At 42.5% G+C, this 16,970-nt stretch overlaps 1 protein-coding gene across 9 annotated transcripts in view; it reads left to right on the top strand.

Annotated features, from left to right (window-relative positions):
- Positions 1-16,970, top strand: part of chl1b (cell adhesion molecule L1-like b) — a 727,052-nt gene that overhangs the window by 512,053 nt on the left and 198,029 nt on the right. For all 9 annotated transcript variants that reach the window (XM_041191219.1, XM_041191221.1, XM_041191227.1 and 6 more), the window contains one exon: positions 9,359-9,474. In XM_041191219.1, coding sequence (XP_041047153.1) covers positions 9,359-9,474 — 116 coding nt within the window. The remainder of the gene's footprint in view (positions 1-9,358; positions 9,475-16,970) is intronic.

Genomic DNA, 16,970 nt, shown 5'->3' with positions numbered 1-16,970 from the left:
GGTCTGGCAGCATCTGTGGAGAGAAAAACAGAGTTTGTGTGTTGGGTCCACAGGACTCTGCTTCAGAGCTTAGAGCATTCCAAGTGGAGAGTATTCCATCACACTCCTAACTTATGCATTTGGGCTGAGAAATTGGAGTCTATACTATGGAGTCCAGAGGCCCCCTGTGTCAGACACGTAGCTTTTCAGCCAATTCTGGGTGTCCCCGGTGGTGCCCCATGCTGGGCAGATTGGTCACATGGGCATGTGCCATCCGTGAACCAGAAGCTTCCCAACTAGCCAGATCATGATGTCAAACAACCATACCTAGGAGTTGTAAACTTAGACCATGCAGGCCCACTCACCATTGTTATTCGTCAAAAAATGTTCATACAGCTGCAAGAGGGCCCCACCAATAAAAGGGCCAGTCACAAACTTGTAGGTAAGATGATTTGAACTAGCTTATTTTGTTTGCAAAATCCTTGGAAGTTCTATTCATTGATTTTGAAGTTATTTTTCATTCTTTCACGGTACGTGGGCATCACTGACGAGGCGAACATTTTTATTGATCATCCCTACTTGCCCTTGAGAAGGTGGTGGTGAGCCACCTTCTTGAACCACTGCAGTCCGTTTGATGTAGGTACACCCACAGTGCAATTTGAGGGAGTTTGAGGATTTTAACCAGTGACAGTGAAGGGATGGCAATATAGTTCCAGGTCAGGATGCTGTGTAGCTTGGAGGGGAACTTCCAGGAAGTTGTGATCCTATGCACCTGCTGCCCTTGTCCTTCTAGGTGGTAGAGGTCACCTGTTAGGAAGGTGCTGTCAAAGGAACCTTGGTGAGTTGTTGCGATGCATTTGTACATTGTACATGCTGCTGCCACTGTTTGTCTGTCGATGGTGGAAGGAGGAGGTGTTGGTGGTGGGAGATAGGGTGCCAATCAAATAAACAGTCTGTTTCTTTCCTGGATGATGTCAAGCTTCTTGTGTTGGAGTTGCACTCATCCAGGCAAATGGAGAGTATTCCATTATACTCCTGACTTGTGCCTTGTAGATGGTGGATAGTCTTTGAGGGGTCAGGTGGTGAGTAACTCACCAGAATTCCCAACCTGCTGTGTAGCCACAGTATTTATATGGCTGGTTCAGTTCAGTTCCTGGTCAATGGTAACCCCCAGGATGTTGATAGTGGGAGATTCAGTGATGGTAATGCCTTTGAATGTCAAAGGGTGATGGTTAGATTCTCTTGTTGGAGATGGTCATTGCCTGGCATTTGTGTGGCATGAATATTACTTGCCACTTGTCAGCCAAAGCCTGAATGGTTGTTCACGTCTTGCTGAATATGGACATGGACTGCTTCAATCTGAGGAGTCGTGAGTGGTGCTGAATATTATACAGTGAACATGCCCACTTCTGACCTTATGATGAGGAAAGGTCATTGATGAAGCAGCTGAAGATGATTGGGCCTAGGAAACTACCCTGAGGAACTCCTGCAGTGATGTCCTGGAACTGAGATGATTGACTTCCAACAACCATCACCATATTCCTTTGTGCCAGTTATGACTCCAACCAGTGGAGAGTTTTCCCCCTGATTTCCATTGACTTCAGTTTTGCTAATGCTTCTTGATGCCACACTCAATCAAATGTGGCCTTGATGTCATGGTCAGTCACTCTCACCTCACATTCAGCTCTTCAGTCCATATTGGAGCTAAGGTTGTAATTAAATCAGTAGCTGAGTGGCCCTGGCAGAACCCAAAACAGTGAGGAAATTGTTTGAGTAAGTGCTGCTTAACAGCACTGTCAGTGAATCCTTCCATCACTGCACTGATGGTTAAGAGTAGACTGATGGGACAGTAATTGGTTGGGTTGGATTTGTCCTGCTTTTTGTAGTCAGGATGTACCTGGGCAATTTTCCACATTGCTTGCTTGGTAGATGCCAGTGTTGTAGCTGTACTAAACAGCTTGGCTCAGGATGCAGCTAGTTACGGAACACAGGTCTTCAGTACTATTGCTGGAATGTTGTCAGGGCCCACAGCCTTTGCAATAACCAAAACCTTCAGCTATTTCTTGATATCATATGGAGTGAATTGAATTGGCTGAAGATTGGCATCTGTGATGCCTGGGACCTCAGGAGAAGGCCGAGAGGGATCATCCACTCAGCACTTCTGGCTGAAGATTGTTGCAAATGCTTCAGCCTTATCTTTTCCACTGAACTGCTGGGCTCCCCCATCATTGAGGATGGGGATATTTGTGGAGCCACCTCCACAAATGAGTTGCTTAATTGTCAACCACCATTCATGACTGGATGTGTTAGGACTGCAGAGCTTAGTCCTGATCCATTGGTCATGGTATCGCTTAGCTCTGTCTATCACATGCTGCTTCCACAGCTCAGTTGGCTGGACAGCTGGTTTGTGATGCAGAGTGATGCCAACAGCACAGTTTCAATTCCTGTACTAGCTGAGGTCATCCATGAAGGCCCCGTCCTTTCAACCTCACCCCCTCAGCTGAGGTGTGGTGACCCTCAGGTTAAACTCACCACCACTTGTTTCTCTAACGAGAGAGCAACCTATGGTCCTCTGGACTACTGTGACTTTCACTTTTCACTTCCATTATTTGGCATGCAAGTAGTTCGGTGATGTAGCTTCACCAGGTTGACACCTCATTTTTTAGGTATGCCTGGTGCTGCTCCTGGCATGCCTTCCTGCACTCTTCTTTGAACTAGGTGTGATCCCCCAACTTGTTTGTAATGATAGAATGGAGGATATGCTTGTAACCATGAGGTTACAGATTGTGGTTGAGTACAATTCTGCAGCTGCTGATGGTCCGTAGTACCTCATGGTTGCCAATTCTTGAGCTACCAGACCTGTTCGAAATCTACCCCATTTAACATGCTGGTAGTGCCACTTAACACAATGGAGAGTATCCTCAATATGAAGGTGGCACTTCCTTCCACAAGGGCTATATGGTGGTCACTCCTGCCAATACAGTCATGGAGAGATGCATCTGCAGCAGATGTGGGTTTTCCCTCTTGTTGGTTCTCTCACCACCTACTTCAGTGTAGTAGCTGTGTCATTTAGGACTCGGCCATATACTGGTATTGCTGGGCCACTCTTGGTGATGGACATTGAAATCCCCCACTCAGAGTACATTATGCATCCTTGCCACCCTCAGCACTTCCTCTAAGTGATTTTCAACGTGGAGGAGTACTGATTTATCAGCTGTGTTGGGACAGTATTTGGTATCAGCAGGAGGTTTCCTTGCCCATGTTTGAGCTGATGCCATGAGACTTCATGGAGCCTGGAGTTGGTGTTGAGAACTGCCAGGGCAACCCTCTCCCGACTACATAGCACTGTGTTGCCACCACTGCTGGGTCTGCCAGGGGTGATGATGTCTGGGACATTATCTGTAAGGTATGATTCCGTGAAGATGACTATGTCAGGCTGTTGCTTGACTAATCTGTGAGACAGCTTTCCCAATTTTGGCACAAGCCCCCGGGTGTTAGTAAGGAGGACTTTGAAGGATCAACAGGGCTGATTTTGCCATTGTTGTTTCCAGTGCCTCGTTCAATGCCAAGAGTTCCATCCAGTTTCATTCTTTCTTGCCTTATTTTTGGCAATTTGATAAAACTGGGCAACTTTCTAGGCCATTTCAGAGGGCACTTAAGAGTCAACTACATTGCTGTGGGTCTGGAGTCACATGCAGGCCAGACCAAGCAAGGACAACAGATTACCTTCCCTAAATGGGGAATTAGTGAACCGGATGGGTTTTTATGGCAATTGAGAATGGTTTCATGGCTGCTATTACCGAGACTAGCTTTTTAATTCCAGATTTTCTAGCTGAATTTAAATTCCACCAGCTGCCATAGTGGGATTCAAACCCTTTCCCAAGAACATTAGCTTGTGTTACTCACAATAAGAGGTTGTGATGGAAGTATTAATCCAGGCAGGTCTCTTGGTTAAAGCTGGTTTATTTCCATACATATATATAATATTTCTGTCAATATATTGGAGAAGTAAATCCCCAAATCTAATGCCTCTACCAAGGCTAACATTTCAGCAAATAAGGTGCTGTTCATTACCCTTTTTATTTTCCTGGCCTGCCAAGCCAGTGGGCAACATTTGTCGCTTTTTCCCACCAAGAATATGATGAACCCTGCTGTGCTAGAGTACCCATCTGGAAGATTGGCATGTGAAGCATCACCAAAAGTGACCAACCTCATATCTTTTGGATCACTCAAGGCTGCAACTTGAGCACACATCTCTCAGAATTTTATTTTATATATTTTTTTAGTTTTATTGGCTCTCAGAACTTGCTCAACTATTGCATGTTTCATCATGGTACTCAGCTCCTACACATCATAACTAACTTCAGGCCTAGTCCGAGTGCACAACCAGTTCAACTGCCCAATCAAACTTCTCAACTGTTCTATTTCTTGCCTGGTAGCAGGATCTTCTTTTTGTGAGGATCTACTACGAGTTATTGGGATATAATTAACATTTTCTAGATAAGATTGTTGATTCAATGTCACTCCTAACTTTCTCTGCTTAATGTCTAAATCTATATATTTAAAGGCCCCAGAAGCCTGACTTCTGACCTGGAATTCCTTCTTTATCTTCTCGGTTACCCATTGTTCAAATTCTACAGATCCTCCCCACAGGAAATCATCAACATACATGCGAAAGATCCCAGTTAATTTCTCCTTATGGTACCAGTAGAACATCACAGGGTCTGCCTTTAACTGAACGCAACCTATTTTCAACAAGGCAGACCTCACAGAAAAATACCATACTCTTGATACATTATTCAACCCATAAACACACTTATTCAACTTCCGTAGCTTTCCTTCTACATCCCTGGCTTCTTTGGGCGGTTTCAAAAAAACTTTCATTTGAAACTTCTCCCCCTGTAAAAATGCAGCCTTTATATCAATTAATTTGCACTCCTAGGAACAGGATGCCCCACCACCCCTCCCCCACCCCACCCACGCCTGCACAGGGAGTGCACAGCGTTTCCTGGCAGACGCCACCCTGGGCGGGCCTTAATTGGCACACCCACGTAAAACGGCTGCGTGCTCCCAAATGAAGGCACCGATCAGGAACCCGCCTGCCCATGCCCACTCCTGCACATCCCCCCCAACAAGGGGAAAATGTTGCCTCAGAAGAAGAGCACACAACCCTAAAGGTGAACCCTTGCGGAAAGTGTCTGAGAGAAAGCATTGTTTTGGGAGAAGATTCCAAGGCGAGTTCTTGGAAAGTGGAGATTGGAAACCCTTGTGTGAAAGACGGAGTTCAGTGAGACTGGGTGGGTCACAGTGTAACAAGTGTCTGGGGGGAGTTGAGGAGTGATCCATAGCATTAGCCTGGGGTGGCATTTGTCACTTGGTTTCAGCATGTGATATGTCTGACCACAGGTTGCCAATTGGTTTACGTGGACTGTATTTACTGTGAACTTTGGAGTATAAGATTGCTTTTGTAACTTGTGTTATCCTTACAAACCTGGATATATCTGTAAATGTATAGTTGTGGGTGAAGGAGCATTGTAATATAGTTCATCTTTTCTTGTTTAGAAAATGTTTCATGCTTTTGTTAAAAGTTCATTCGCTGACTCTGGGACTCTGTTCAGTAGCCCCTTTCCATGTATCGAAACAAACAAATATAATTTAGGATCTGTTAAGCTGGGTTCCACCCTGGGATCAGGTCTGCCCAATTGTAAGATCAGCTGGGGATCATAACAATACTAGTCTCTAAGGTACAGGCACTGTTAGTCCCACTCGTTCTGCTCTGATCCCAGCAGTTACAGGACCTTATGCTGCATGAGAGAGAGGAGGATGTCAGTGACTGTGTTGCAACAGTGTTTGGGTGATGTGCCTGCCACAGCTGAAAGCTTATGACATATGGAAGCAGTGGGAACTGGGTGTGTGGGTGGCATCATTGTATTTGTGTGAGGGAAAGGTGGAGTGTCCTGGACATTAGGCATGAGTCCTGACTGCCAGACAGTGCTGATGGATGATGCGGCTGTGCCACATTGAGCAGCATGAAAATTTGCTGATATGGTGGGTAAGAGGTCATTTGAATTAGCATTCACTGACCTTGACTTGATATTGTTGTGGTCACTTTGACAAACGGACCACAGGAGACTCAGGTACAGGTTTCAATCGTTTATTCGAGTAATTGCAAGGAGGGCACCATCTCAATACGGCTTGAGACAGTACTCCGCTAAGCTACAAGTGTTCACCATATTTATACATTATTGGTCACGCAAGAACATCCTCCAGATTCCGAACTTGTCAACTTATAGGTTTGCATTAAACTGACAGATCTCTGGTACAAAGGTAACCCTACTTTCACCCAGGCAGAGACCTACCTTCCTATCTAAGCTGGGACCATCTGTCCTTCCCCTATCTGTTGAAGAGCACACTTAATCTATGTTATTGCCATCCTCTAACTCCAGTCTAACTCCCAGGACCTTGCTGGTGATTGCAAACCCTAAGGGTGTACAAAGTTTGAGAGTGTATAAGGTTCCTCTGGTTTAACTGTTTAATTGTTGATTTACTGATTTGCGCTGGCCTGCCTATAGATTCTAATTTAAGTAATTAATTCCCTTATAATGATTTCTCCCTTACCATAAATTCTCATTTACTTTCTTCCCCCTAACAATATCATTACTTATTGTGGCATGCTGCCAGGTCATCAAGCCAGACTTGTTGCCTTGATCACCCTGGCACCCACTCCCATTCCCTTCTGAGAGTGCTTCTTGAAGGCCTCCTGACCCCCTGCAGAAATGTGACCTCTCTCCCGTCCAACTCATGACCTAGAACCCCAGCGCCATACCCATGAACTTAGGATCCTTCTCTTTTTCCTGGTGCCCCATTTGTGCAGTTGCTGCACTCAGCTAACCTTAGTACAGGCAGTCTGCAGCAGCTCCCTTTCACTGATTTCAGCTCCTCTTTAAGAGTGACAGACTGCTTTTAAGATGAGTAGGTTGGCTGCATCACATGGTGTCTGCCCAGACTCCTGGACCCCTTGCTAAGCATGCAGCAGCCTACAACACAGACCCTGCTTGGACCAAACCTACAGTCATAGAGGCATTTTCTTAATGAAAATATGTTTGATAAACCTCTTTCTGTTTGGGGACAAAGAAGAACTATCCATTGTTTTTAGACAAGGTCATCTCACCTGCAAGTGATGCAGTGCTGCTCTTCATCCTGTTTTCCCTTATAATTTTACAAACAAATGAAAAATACAGTTTCCTAATATATTCCATGAGCCATGTCGTTTTAGGAATAAATTATTGTAGCTATTCACTAGATCAGTAGATTCTGGAGCCGAAGTTTTATATCCCCGTCACAGTGGAGATTGGGCCGTAAAGTGCAACGAGCCATTCTAAACTTCATTTACTTTGGCGGGACTGTAAAATCCCACTGTTGTAAAATTCCACTCTAGGTTTTCATCTGAGATCTATGAAACACCTGAGATCATCAAAATTCCTGTCTCCTATAATGGCTACTTGTATTTGTTAACCTATTGGTGTACACCAGTAAAGAAATGCTGCAATCAATGGAAGTACTATTTTCCCTTCTGTGGCTGGCACAGTATTTTGGAACTTGGGACTTATATGGTTGCAGGAATGTGGTTATGTTTACAGGAATCCCAATAATTTGTCAGTATTTATAAGGGTTCATGCGTGTATCAATATCTGCAGGGAGCTGAAAACAGTTGCATCAGATGGACAGCTGTGCTGTGATGAAAGTTACCATTTTGGTGAGAGGAGAATTTTTTAAAAAAGGAAAACATCCTGACTCTCAGTTTTTTCCTGTTGTCCAATTATGGTATATTATCGGCTGTAAATTGTGGGAAAATTTTCAATTTGGACCCTGTCACCATTTTGAGTGAAAAATGTTGTGCCGCTGAGTGGTTTCTGACCCTAGGTATAGGGAGATAAACAAAGCCTTGAAGGGATAAAAAACTTCAGTTTACAACAATGTCTGTAAATTATTTTACCAATGCAATTCAAAATTAATGTGGTTCTTAAATTGTTTGCAAATATATTTACAATGAGTGATGACTAATTTCTGATATGTTTAAGTTTGTTCATGCTTCAGTAAAGCTGCAAGAAAAGAAATCCTGCTATTTTTCAAACACATTTCCAACTGGGAGGGGAGGGCACATGTTTATAAGGCATCACCAAGGTTCATTAGACTGCAAATGCGTCTATTCTCTGAAGTGTATCTTGAAGTGTACACATTCCAGTAGTGCATTAGTCTATTTAGTCTGTCAGATGAAGTAAGATCATGTTTCTATCAGGGTGATTTGCAAAATAAAAGAGACATAGGAGAAAATGCCAGCAGGGGTTCATTCAAATAAAAACCCTGCCTGTCCCCAGAGAACTATGCAAGTTTAAAGTTGTTTCCATTGTAAATATGTTCTAAAGAATCAAAAAATCTTTTTATAACCCCAAACCTTACACAAAAGATTGCTTCAGTCTTGAAAACATTCCCTCTGCAGTACAAGTGTATGTTTTCAATAGATCACCAAAATGGATTTTTTTCTCTATGACCAGTACCAGTCTGAGTAAGTTTTTATTTACCTTTAGTGAGGAAAGAAAAAATATGCAGCAATTAAAGTTGGCGTTCATGTTATTTTAAAGTATAGTATTTTCACCCTGGAGTTGCATTTCCTGAAAAAACATTTTTTTTTGTTTTAAAGCAAAAAGGTTTTCCTCCCATCTAAAGTGTCCTGTTTTAAAGAAATTGCAGTCCTCTTTGCATTTTTTAAAGTCATACAGAAAGCTCAAACTAATTTTAGTGACATGGTCCACAATTGAAGAATTGAACATCATTTATTAATTAATACATCTAAGGCCAGTTAAGGCAGTTGACATAGTGTGAAAGGCAGTTGAGCTTAACCTGATGAAAATCTGTGTTTAACCTCTGGCAAAAGCTAGTTACATCACTAATTTGTGCCATAAAGCAAGTAATTGCAGTCAGCAGAAGTTAAGCTTTAAGTTACAGAAGTCAGATATATTTTAAGCTTCACACTTGTATTCTCTTTAAAATCCCACGTGGCATATTGGCCTGCCTAGTAGTTCAACAATAATTCAACAATAAGCACAGGCTAAGAATAATATAAGCTTCACCATTTGCTTAACTTATTGTTCAACTACCATTGCAAACTATTTTCAAGAATTTTTATTTCAAAAACCAATATGAGTTTATTGTTTTCTGATATTGTTTATCTCTGACTCAAAGTCTGGACTTTAATAAAATTGTACTAACTGTTTTTGAAGAACCAGAAGGAGAATAAAACAGATAATATATAAAAATGTTGCCTTATTTTAGAATCTGTTAAAATAATCATAAGATCTCTCTGAATTTATTTTACCAGTTCCTGAAGCTGCACCTTTGAACGTTGCTGTTGAAATCATGAACAGTACTTTAATTAAAGTTACATGGTCAGAAGTACCAAAAGAGAAAATTCGAGGCCACCTGGAAGGCTATAAGGTAATGTCTTCTCTGCATTATTGAACAATATTGCTTGATATGAGCCTGTATTGTATTATTATTATTGAAGTATTGCAGATACAAATTATTATTAGTTATTATTGAATATGTTTTTAAGGTAGCATTCTTTCTTGAAATTTAGGTGACAATGTGCATATGTAATCCCCCTGGATTTTACATCAAGACTTTTTAATTATTACTTTTAGTGAAATAATGGTACTGTTTCACGTTCAACAGCACAGGGCATGGTGTAGGACCAAGACCTATTTAATTTCAAATCAAGGAAAGAACAGCACTCTTCTCATTAAAAATCACAGAATCTCAGAATTGTTATGATGCAGAAGGAGGCCATTTGGACCATCATGTCTGCACCAGCTCTCCAGTTGAGCAACTCACCTAGCTCAATTTCCTCACTTTCTCTCCATAACCCTGCACATTCTTCTTTTTCAGATAACTGTCTAATTCCCTCTTGAATGCTTCAATTGAACCTGTTTCCGCCACACTCAGACATCCTTTATTTTCCTGATCATGTTATGTTTATCATGTTAAACCAGAAGAAAATATTTTATTAACGCACCAGTGAAATATATTTCTGCTGTCGTAGCATTCACAAACCTACAAATAAATTGTCAGTAGTAACTCTGAAAAATATTTATATGTTGAGGGAGGAAGTATTTCCACACTATGATATGGGAGCCAGGATGAAAACCAAATTTTGAACAATGCTCCTAAACATCAGCAGGTCTGGCAGCATCGGCAGAGAAGAAAAGAGTTGACGTTTTGAGTCCTCATGACCCTTCAACAGAACTATGTGAATCCAAGGAGAGGGGTGAAATATAAGCTGATTTAAGGTGTGTTGGGGGTGGGGGGGGGGGGTTGGGTTGGGGGAGAGAAGTGGAGGGGGGTGGTGTGGTTGTAGGGACAAGCAAGCAGTGATAGGAGCAGATCATCAAAAGATGTCACAGACTAAGGAACACAGAGGTGTTGACGTTGGTGATATTATCTAAACGAATGTGCTAATTAAGATGGATGGTACGGCACTCAAGGTATAGCTCTAGTTGGGGTGGGGGGAGCATAAAAGATTTAAAAATAATGGAAATAGGTGGGAAAAGAAAAATCTATATAAATTATTGGAAAAAACAAAAGGAAGGGGGAAGAAACAGAAAGGGGGTGGGGATGGAGGAGGGAGTTCAAGACCTAAAGTTGTTGAATTCAATATTCAGTCCGGAAGGCTGTAAAGTGCCTAGTCGGAAGATGAGGTGCTATTCCTCCAGTTTGCGTTGGGCTTCACTGGAACAATGCAGCAAGTCAAGGACAGACATGTGGGCAAGAGAGCAGGGTGGAGTGTTAAAATGGCAAGCGACAGGGAGGTTTGGATCATTCTTGCAGGAACAGGAACAGCACCTCATCTTCCGACTAGGCACTTTACAGCCTTCCGGACTGAATATTGAATTCAACAACTTTAGGTCTTGCACTTTCTCCTCCCTCCCCACCCCCTTTCTGTTTCTTCCCCCTTCCTTTTGTTTATTCCAATAATTTATATAGATTTTTCTTTTCCCACCTATTTCCATTATTTTTAAATCTTTTATGCTCCCCCCACCCCCACTAGAGCTATACCTTGAGTGCCCTACCATCCATTCTTAATTAGCACATTTGTTTAGATAATATCACCAACTTCAACACCTCTGTGTTCTTTTGTCTGTGACATCTTTTGATGATCTGCTCCTATCACTGCTTGTTTGTCCCTACAACCACACCACCTCCCTACACTTCTCTCCCCCCACCAACACACCCCCCTACCCACCACCTTAAACCAGCTTATATTTCACCCCTCTCCTTGGATTCACATAGTTCTGTTGAAGGGTCATGAGGACTCGAAACGCAACTCTTTTCTTCTCCGCCGATGCTGCCAGACCTGCTGAGTTTTTCCAGGTAATTCTGTTTTTGTTTTGGATTTCCAGTATCCGCAGTTTTTTGTTTTTACCTCCTAATCATCATACTGCTACCAATCTGTTTGACAGTTATTGAGATGATAACTGATGAACACTTTATGCCCCCAAGTGAATACCAGTCTAATGATATGAGAGATGTCCAAAGAAAGTGAGACCATCAAACGAGTTACCTTAGACAACAAATTGTAAAGGTGGGCTTGGCTATTGAGAAACATTTTCTGATTAACTTGAAATAATTCCACCCTTGCAGCCTCCACCACTTGACCACCCCCCAAAAGCCTGCCCACCAAAGCACAAGTCAGGAGTGCGATGAACTACTCTCCATTTGCCTGGATGAGTGCAGCTCCAACAACACTCAAGAAGCTTGACACCATCCCAGACAAAGCAGCCCACTTGTTTGGCACCCCATTCACCATCTTAAGCATCCCTCCCTCCACCACTGATGCACAGTGGCAGCAGTGTGTACCATCTACAAGATTTGTCAGGCCTCTTTCAACTGCACCTTCTAAACTCATAACCATTACCATCTAGAAGGATAAGGGCAGCAGATGCATGGGCACACCACCACCTGCAAGTTCCTCTCCAAGCCACATGTCATCCTGACTTGGAAATATATTGCCATTCTTTCACTGTCACTGGGTCAAAATCTCAGAACTCCCTCTTATAGCACTGTGGGTGTACCTACACCACATAGACTGCAGTGGTTCAAGAAGTTGGCTTCACTTCTCAATGGCCTTCAGGGATGGACAATAAATGCTGGCCTTTCCAATCACACCCACGTCCCCTGAAGAAATATATATTTTTTAAATGAAGTTTGTTTATTAATCGGGTTTTGAAAACACACAGAAAAAATATTAACTTCAATTATGTCCTATAATTTTGCTGTTAGAAAACATGTTTGATTGAGAAAAGTATTTAATGGTAGATCTTATGCAGTTGAATTGCAGGGGTAGAAGGTGAGGGTGATTTTCAGTAGCCCATGGGACACATAAGTAAGTGCAGCATTTCAGTCAATGGTTTTTTTTTTAATCCAGTCTATTACAGATTTCATTTGCCAGACAGGTTTCTCATTAGAAACATCGAACTTTATTTACAGACTGCAGCAGCAGTTACATGCTTCCATCAAGCTCCACAACTAGAAGAAAAGCTCTCACTCTAAGGTCCCCATGCTTAGAACTGATTCATTCACACTGTCACGTGATACTATACAACACAATAAGTCTTAAAGCTACAGTCACTAAATTCCTTAAAGCTACAATTACTATACAACGATTACGTTAACATATTATAACAGGTTTCTTGACCTGTTAGGGAATGGGTGTGATGAGGACCTGCATGAGTTGATTTCAACTCTACTACTTAGATAGATATTGCAAACGTGAAATTTAATGGATTCTGGAGCAGAACTCAAGTCCTAGACTGGATTACGTAAGCCTTGTTTAAGTGACACCATTCAGGGTGTGTGCTGGGGGGGCTTTAAGGGCTTGTAGGGTGATGCTGTTTCCTGTTGACAGAAGGAAAAAGCTTACCAGTGAAACCAAGAAGATGTTACTGGAGGTAATGGAGAGGCTAGTGGCAAGTGCGTGTGAATTCAATGCAGAAAGCAGTTCTTTGACATAGGCAGGACAGAAAGCTGAGGACAGTGGCATTTTCAGCTACATCCTGATGTGTGTACCATGCCAATTCCCTCAGTCTGTCTTCTCAAGCCTACTCTAGCACATCACACCTCAGACCAACTTACCTTGCACATGCACCCACCCTTCCCTTGCCAAGCAATTCTTTATACCACCATCTGTCCACCCACCACTGAGACTCATCCTTATCCTTATGCAATGTCCTGCCTCTCCCTCAACAAATACTTTTCGTCTATATATTAATACATGCCATTATTCTCACTCATGGGTCTATTCTATCCTTCCTGGCAGGAGAAGAGAGCACAAATCGTAAGAGAAAAACAGAGCACTGGAGGTGACCCTCCCACCTCTTAATACTGACAGCTGCAGAGAAGGCTGCACTGGAAATAAGCAGAGTCTGGAAGTGCCTGGGCATTGGAAGTGGAGCGGGTGGGGGTTTCCAAACAAAATTATATATCTCAGATCCACCTGGCATAGAGTACTCGCTCATATTGACTTGATGTCATCAGGAAGTCTGATATGATTATGTGCACAAATTCACTTAAGACTTTCTGACCCTGACAGTGTTCAAGTCTTTAATCCCCCACAAGCCGATCAAGCAAAGCTGGAGGCAGTACAGGAGGTCAATGATGATTCCTCAAAGGAGGACTCTCCCTCTGAGGGTTCAACATTACATGACTCATGCAGACTATTCACTGGTTCAGATATACAATGGGTGGGACCATTAAAGAAGCTAGCTGAGTTTTCACCTGTGACCCACATATCACAAGTCAGCAAGAGCAGATGGTGGAGACAGAGACAGCAGTGGAGAGATCACATTGGAGTCTGCAGGACACTCTTAGCTCTGCTCAGCTGGACACAGATACTGAACCTTGAGTGAATAGGATACTTCTCCAGGAAAAGCAAAGTATATGCAATGTATTGGCAGGTTTTCCGCCTGGTAAGAACTGCCACCTGCCTCTGAGCACTCATTAATATGCTTTATTTCTTGGGTTGGTAGTTTAGCCTATGTCAATCACTTGTTTGGACATTTCTAACCAATGATTAGAGGACAGGTACCCAAGATGTCAGGATGGTCACCTTCCACCATCGTCACTTAGCTCCAGCCACTTTTTAGCTGCCTCATGCTGAGGGTCATTTGCTAGCCCTTACCAGGCACTGTTTAGATAAAAGGGTGCACAAAGCACCATCCTATCAACTTAGAAATGTCAACATGGAAGCTTGAACCAAGACACCTCAACATAAGAATGTAAGAAATAGGAGCAGGAGTAGGCCATTCGACTCCTCAAGGCTGCTCCGCCATTCAATAAGATCATGGCTGATCTGCCCCAGGCCTCAACTTCTTCGTGCCAGCTCCTCATAACCCTCAACTGTCCAATATTTCAAACATCTATCTACCTCCTCTTTAAATACTTTTAGTGATCTAACCTCCACAACTCTCTGGGGTAGAGAATTCCAGATACTCACTACCCTCTGTGAGAAGAAATTCCTTTACATCTCAGTTTTAAATGAGTGTCCTCTTATTCTGTAATAATATCCCCTAGTTTGAGATTCCCCCACTAGTGGAAACATCATCTCAACATCTATCCTGTCAAGCCCCCTCAGAATCTTGTACGTTTCAAAATGATCACCCTTCATTCTTCTAATCTCTAATGAATAAAGGACTAACCTGTTTTGCCATTCTTCATCCCTTCATTCCAGGAATCAGCCTAGTGAATCTCTTTTGAACTGCCTCCAACGTCAGTATATCCTTTCTTAAATACGGGGACCAAAACTGTACACAGTACTCCAGGTGTGGCCTCACCAACACTCTGTACAGTTGTAACAAGACTTCCCTACTTTTAAACTCCAAACCCCTAGCAATACAGGCCAAAACTCTATTTGCCTTCTTCATTATTTGCTGCACCTGCATGCTAACCTTTTGTGTTTCATGCACAAGAACACCCAGTCCCCTCTGTGCTACACTTTTTTGGAGTCTCCCTCCATTTAAATAATAGTCTGCCTTTTGATTTTTCCTGCCAAAGTGCATGATCTCACACTTTCCTACACTAAGCTCCACCTGCCAAGTTTTTGCCCACTCACTCAACCTATCTATATTCCCTTGCAGATTCCTTATGTCCTCATCACAACATACCCCCCCCCACCACCACCTATTTTTGTATTGTTGGCAAATTTGGATATAATATAGATAGTAAGTAATTGAGGCCCTAGGACAGATCCTTGTCGCAGCCCACTAGCTACGCCTTTCCAACCTGAAAAAAGATGCACTAATCGCGACTCTCTGTCTCCTGTGTGTTAGTCAATCCTCAATCCATGCGAATACAGTATACCCAATACTGTGAGCTCTTAACTTGTGCAATAGCCTTTTACGTGACACCTTGTCAAATATCCTCTGGAAATGCAAATACACTACATCTACCGGTTCCCCTTTATTAACTCTGTCTATTATATCCTCAAAGACTTCTAGCAAATTTGTCAAACATGATTTCCCTTTCACAAAACCATGTCTACACTATTTGATTGCATTAAGCTTTTCTAAATGTGCTGCTATTTCTTCGTTAATAATGGACTCTAGCATTTTCCCAACGACAGGTGTGAAGGTGTCTGGCCTATAGTTTCCTGCTTTTTGTCTCCCTCCCTTCTTGAACAGGGGCATCACGTTAGTGGTTTTTCAATCCGCTGGGACCCTACCGGAATCCAGTGAGTTCTGAAATATTTCGACCAATGCCTCCACTATCTCTGTAGCCACTTCCTTTGAAACCTGTGGATGTAGGCCATCAGGTCCTGGCGACTTGTCTGCCTTTACTCCCATTAGTTTCTTCAATACTTTGTCCCTCGTAGTAGAGACTGTTACAAGATCTATCGTCCCATTAGCTCCTTGCTTATCTGATATCTTTAGAATGTTTATCATGTCCTCCACTGTGAAAACTGATGCAAAATATTGGTTTAAATTATCTGACATTTCCCTGTTCCCGGTTATCAATTCTCCAGTTGCATCCTCCAAGGGTCCCACGCTCACTTTAGTCACTTTCTTTTTATATATCGATAGTAGCTCTTGCTGTTTGTTTTTATATTTCTTGCCAATTTACCTTCATAATCAATTTTATCCCTCTTTATTAGCTTTTTAGTCATCCACTGCTGGTTCCTAAAAATATTCCCAATCCTCTGGCCTACCACTAGTTTTCGCCACTTTGTATGCCTTAGTTTTTGATTGGATACTCTCCTTGACTGCCTTTGTTAACCACAGGTGGTTCATCCTTCTCATCGAGTCCTTCTTTTTGACCAGGATAAATTTTTTGCTGAGCATTCTGAAATATCTGCTTAAATGTCTGCCACTGCTCATCCACTGACATTCCCCTTAGTCTGTTCTCCCAACCCGCTTTAGACAACTCTTTCTTCATACTTCTGTAATTGCCCTTATTTAATCTGAGGACACTGGTTTGAGATCCAAGTTGCTCACCCTCATACTGAATTTGAAATTCTACCATGTTGTGATCGCTTCCCCCGAGAGGATCCTTACCTATGAGATTTCTTATTAATCCTACCTCATTACACATTAGTAGATCTAAAATAGCCTGTTCCTGGGTAGGTTCTGCAGTGTATTGCTCTAAGAAACAATCCCTGATGCACCCTGCAAATTCATCTTCCCTGCCAATCTGATTTGTCCAGTCAATATGCAGATTAAAATCACTCAAGACAATTGTAGTGCCCCTCTTACACACGTCCATTATTCCCTGATTTATACTTTGTCCTACAGTGAGGCAACCCTTCAGGGGACTATAGACGACTCCCACTTGTGACTTCTTCCCCTTGTAATTCCTAATTTCCACCCAAACTGATTCCCCATCATGATCTATTGCACCTATATCATGACTCATCACCACACAGATACCTTCCTTTATTAACAAAA

This window comes from Carcharodon carcharias, chromosome 7, assembly GCF_017639515.1.
Source record: "Carcharodon carcharias isolate sCarCar2 chromosome 7, sCarCar2.pri, whole genome shotgun sequence".
In the NCBI taxonomy this organism is placed as follows: Eukaryota; Metazoa; Chordata; class Chondrichthyes; order Lamniformes; family Lamnidae; genus Carcharodon; species Carcharodon carcharias.
The sequence above is the reverse complement of the archived record's forward strand: the minus strand, read 5'-3'. Positions and strand labels throughout refer to the sequence as shown.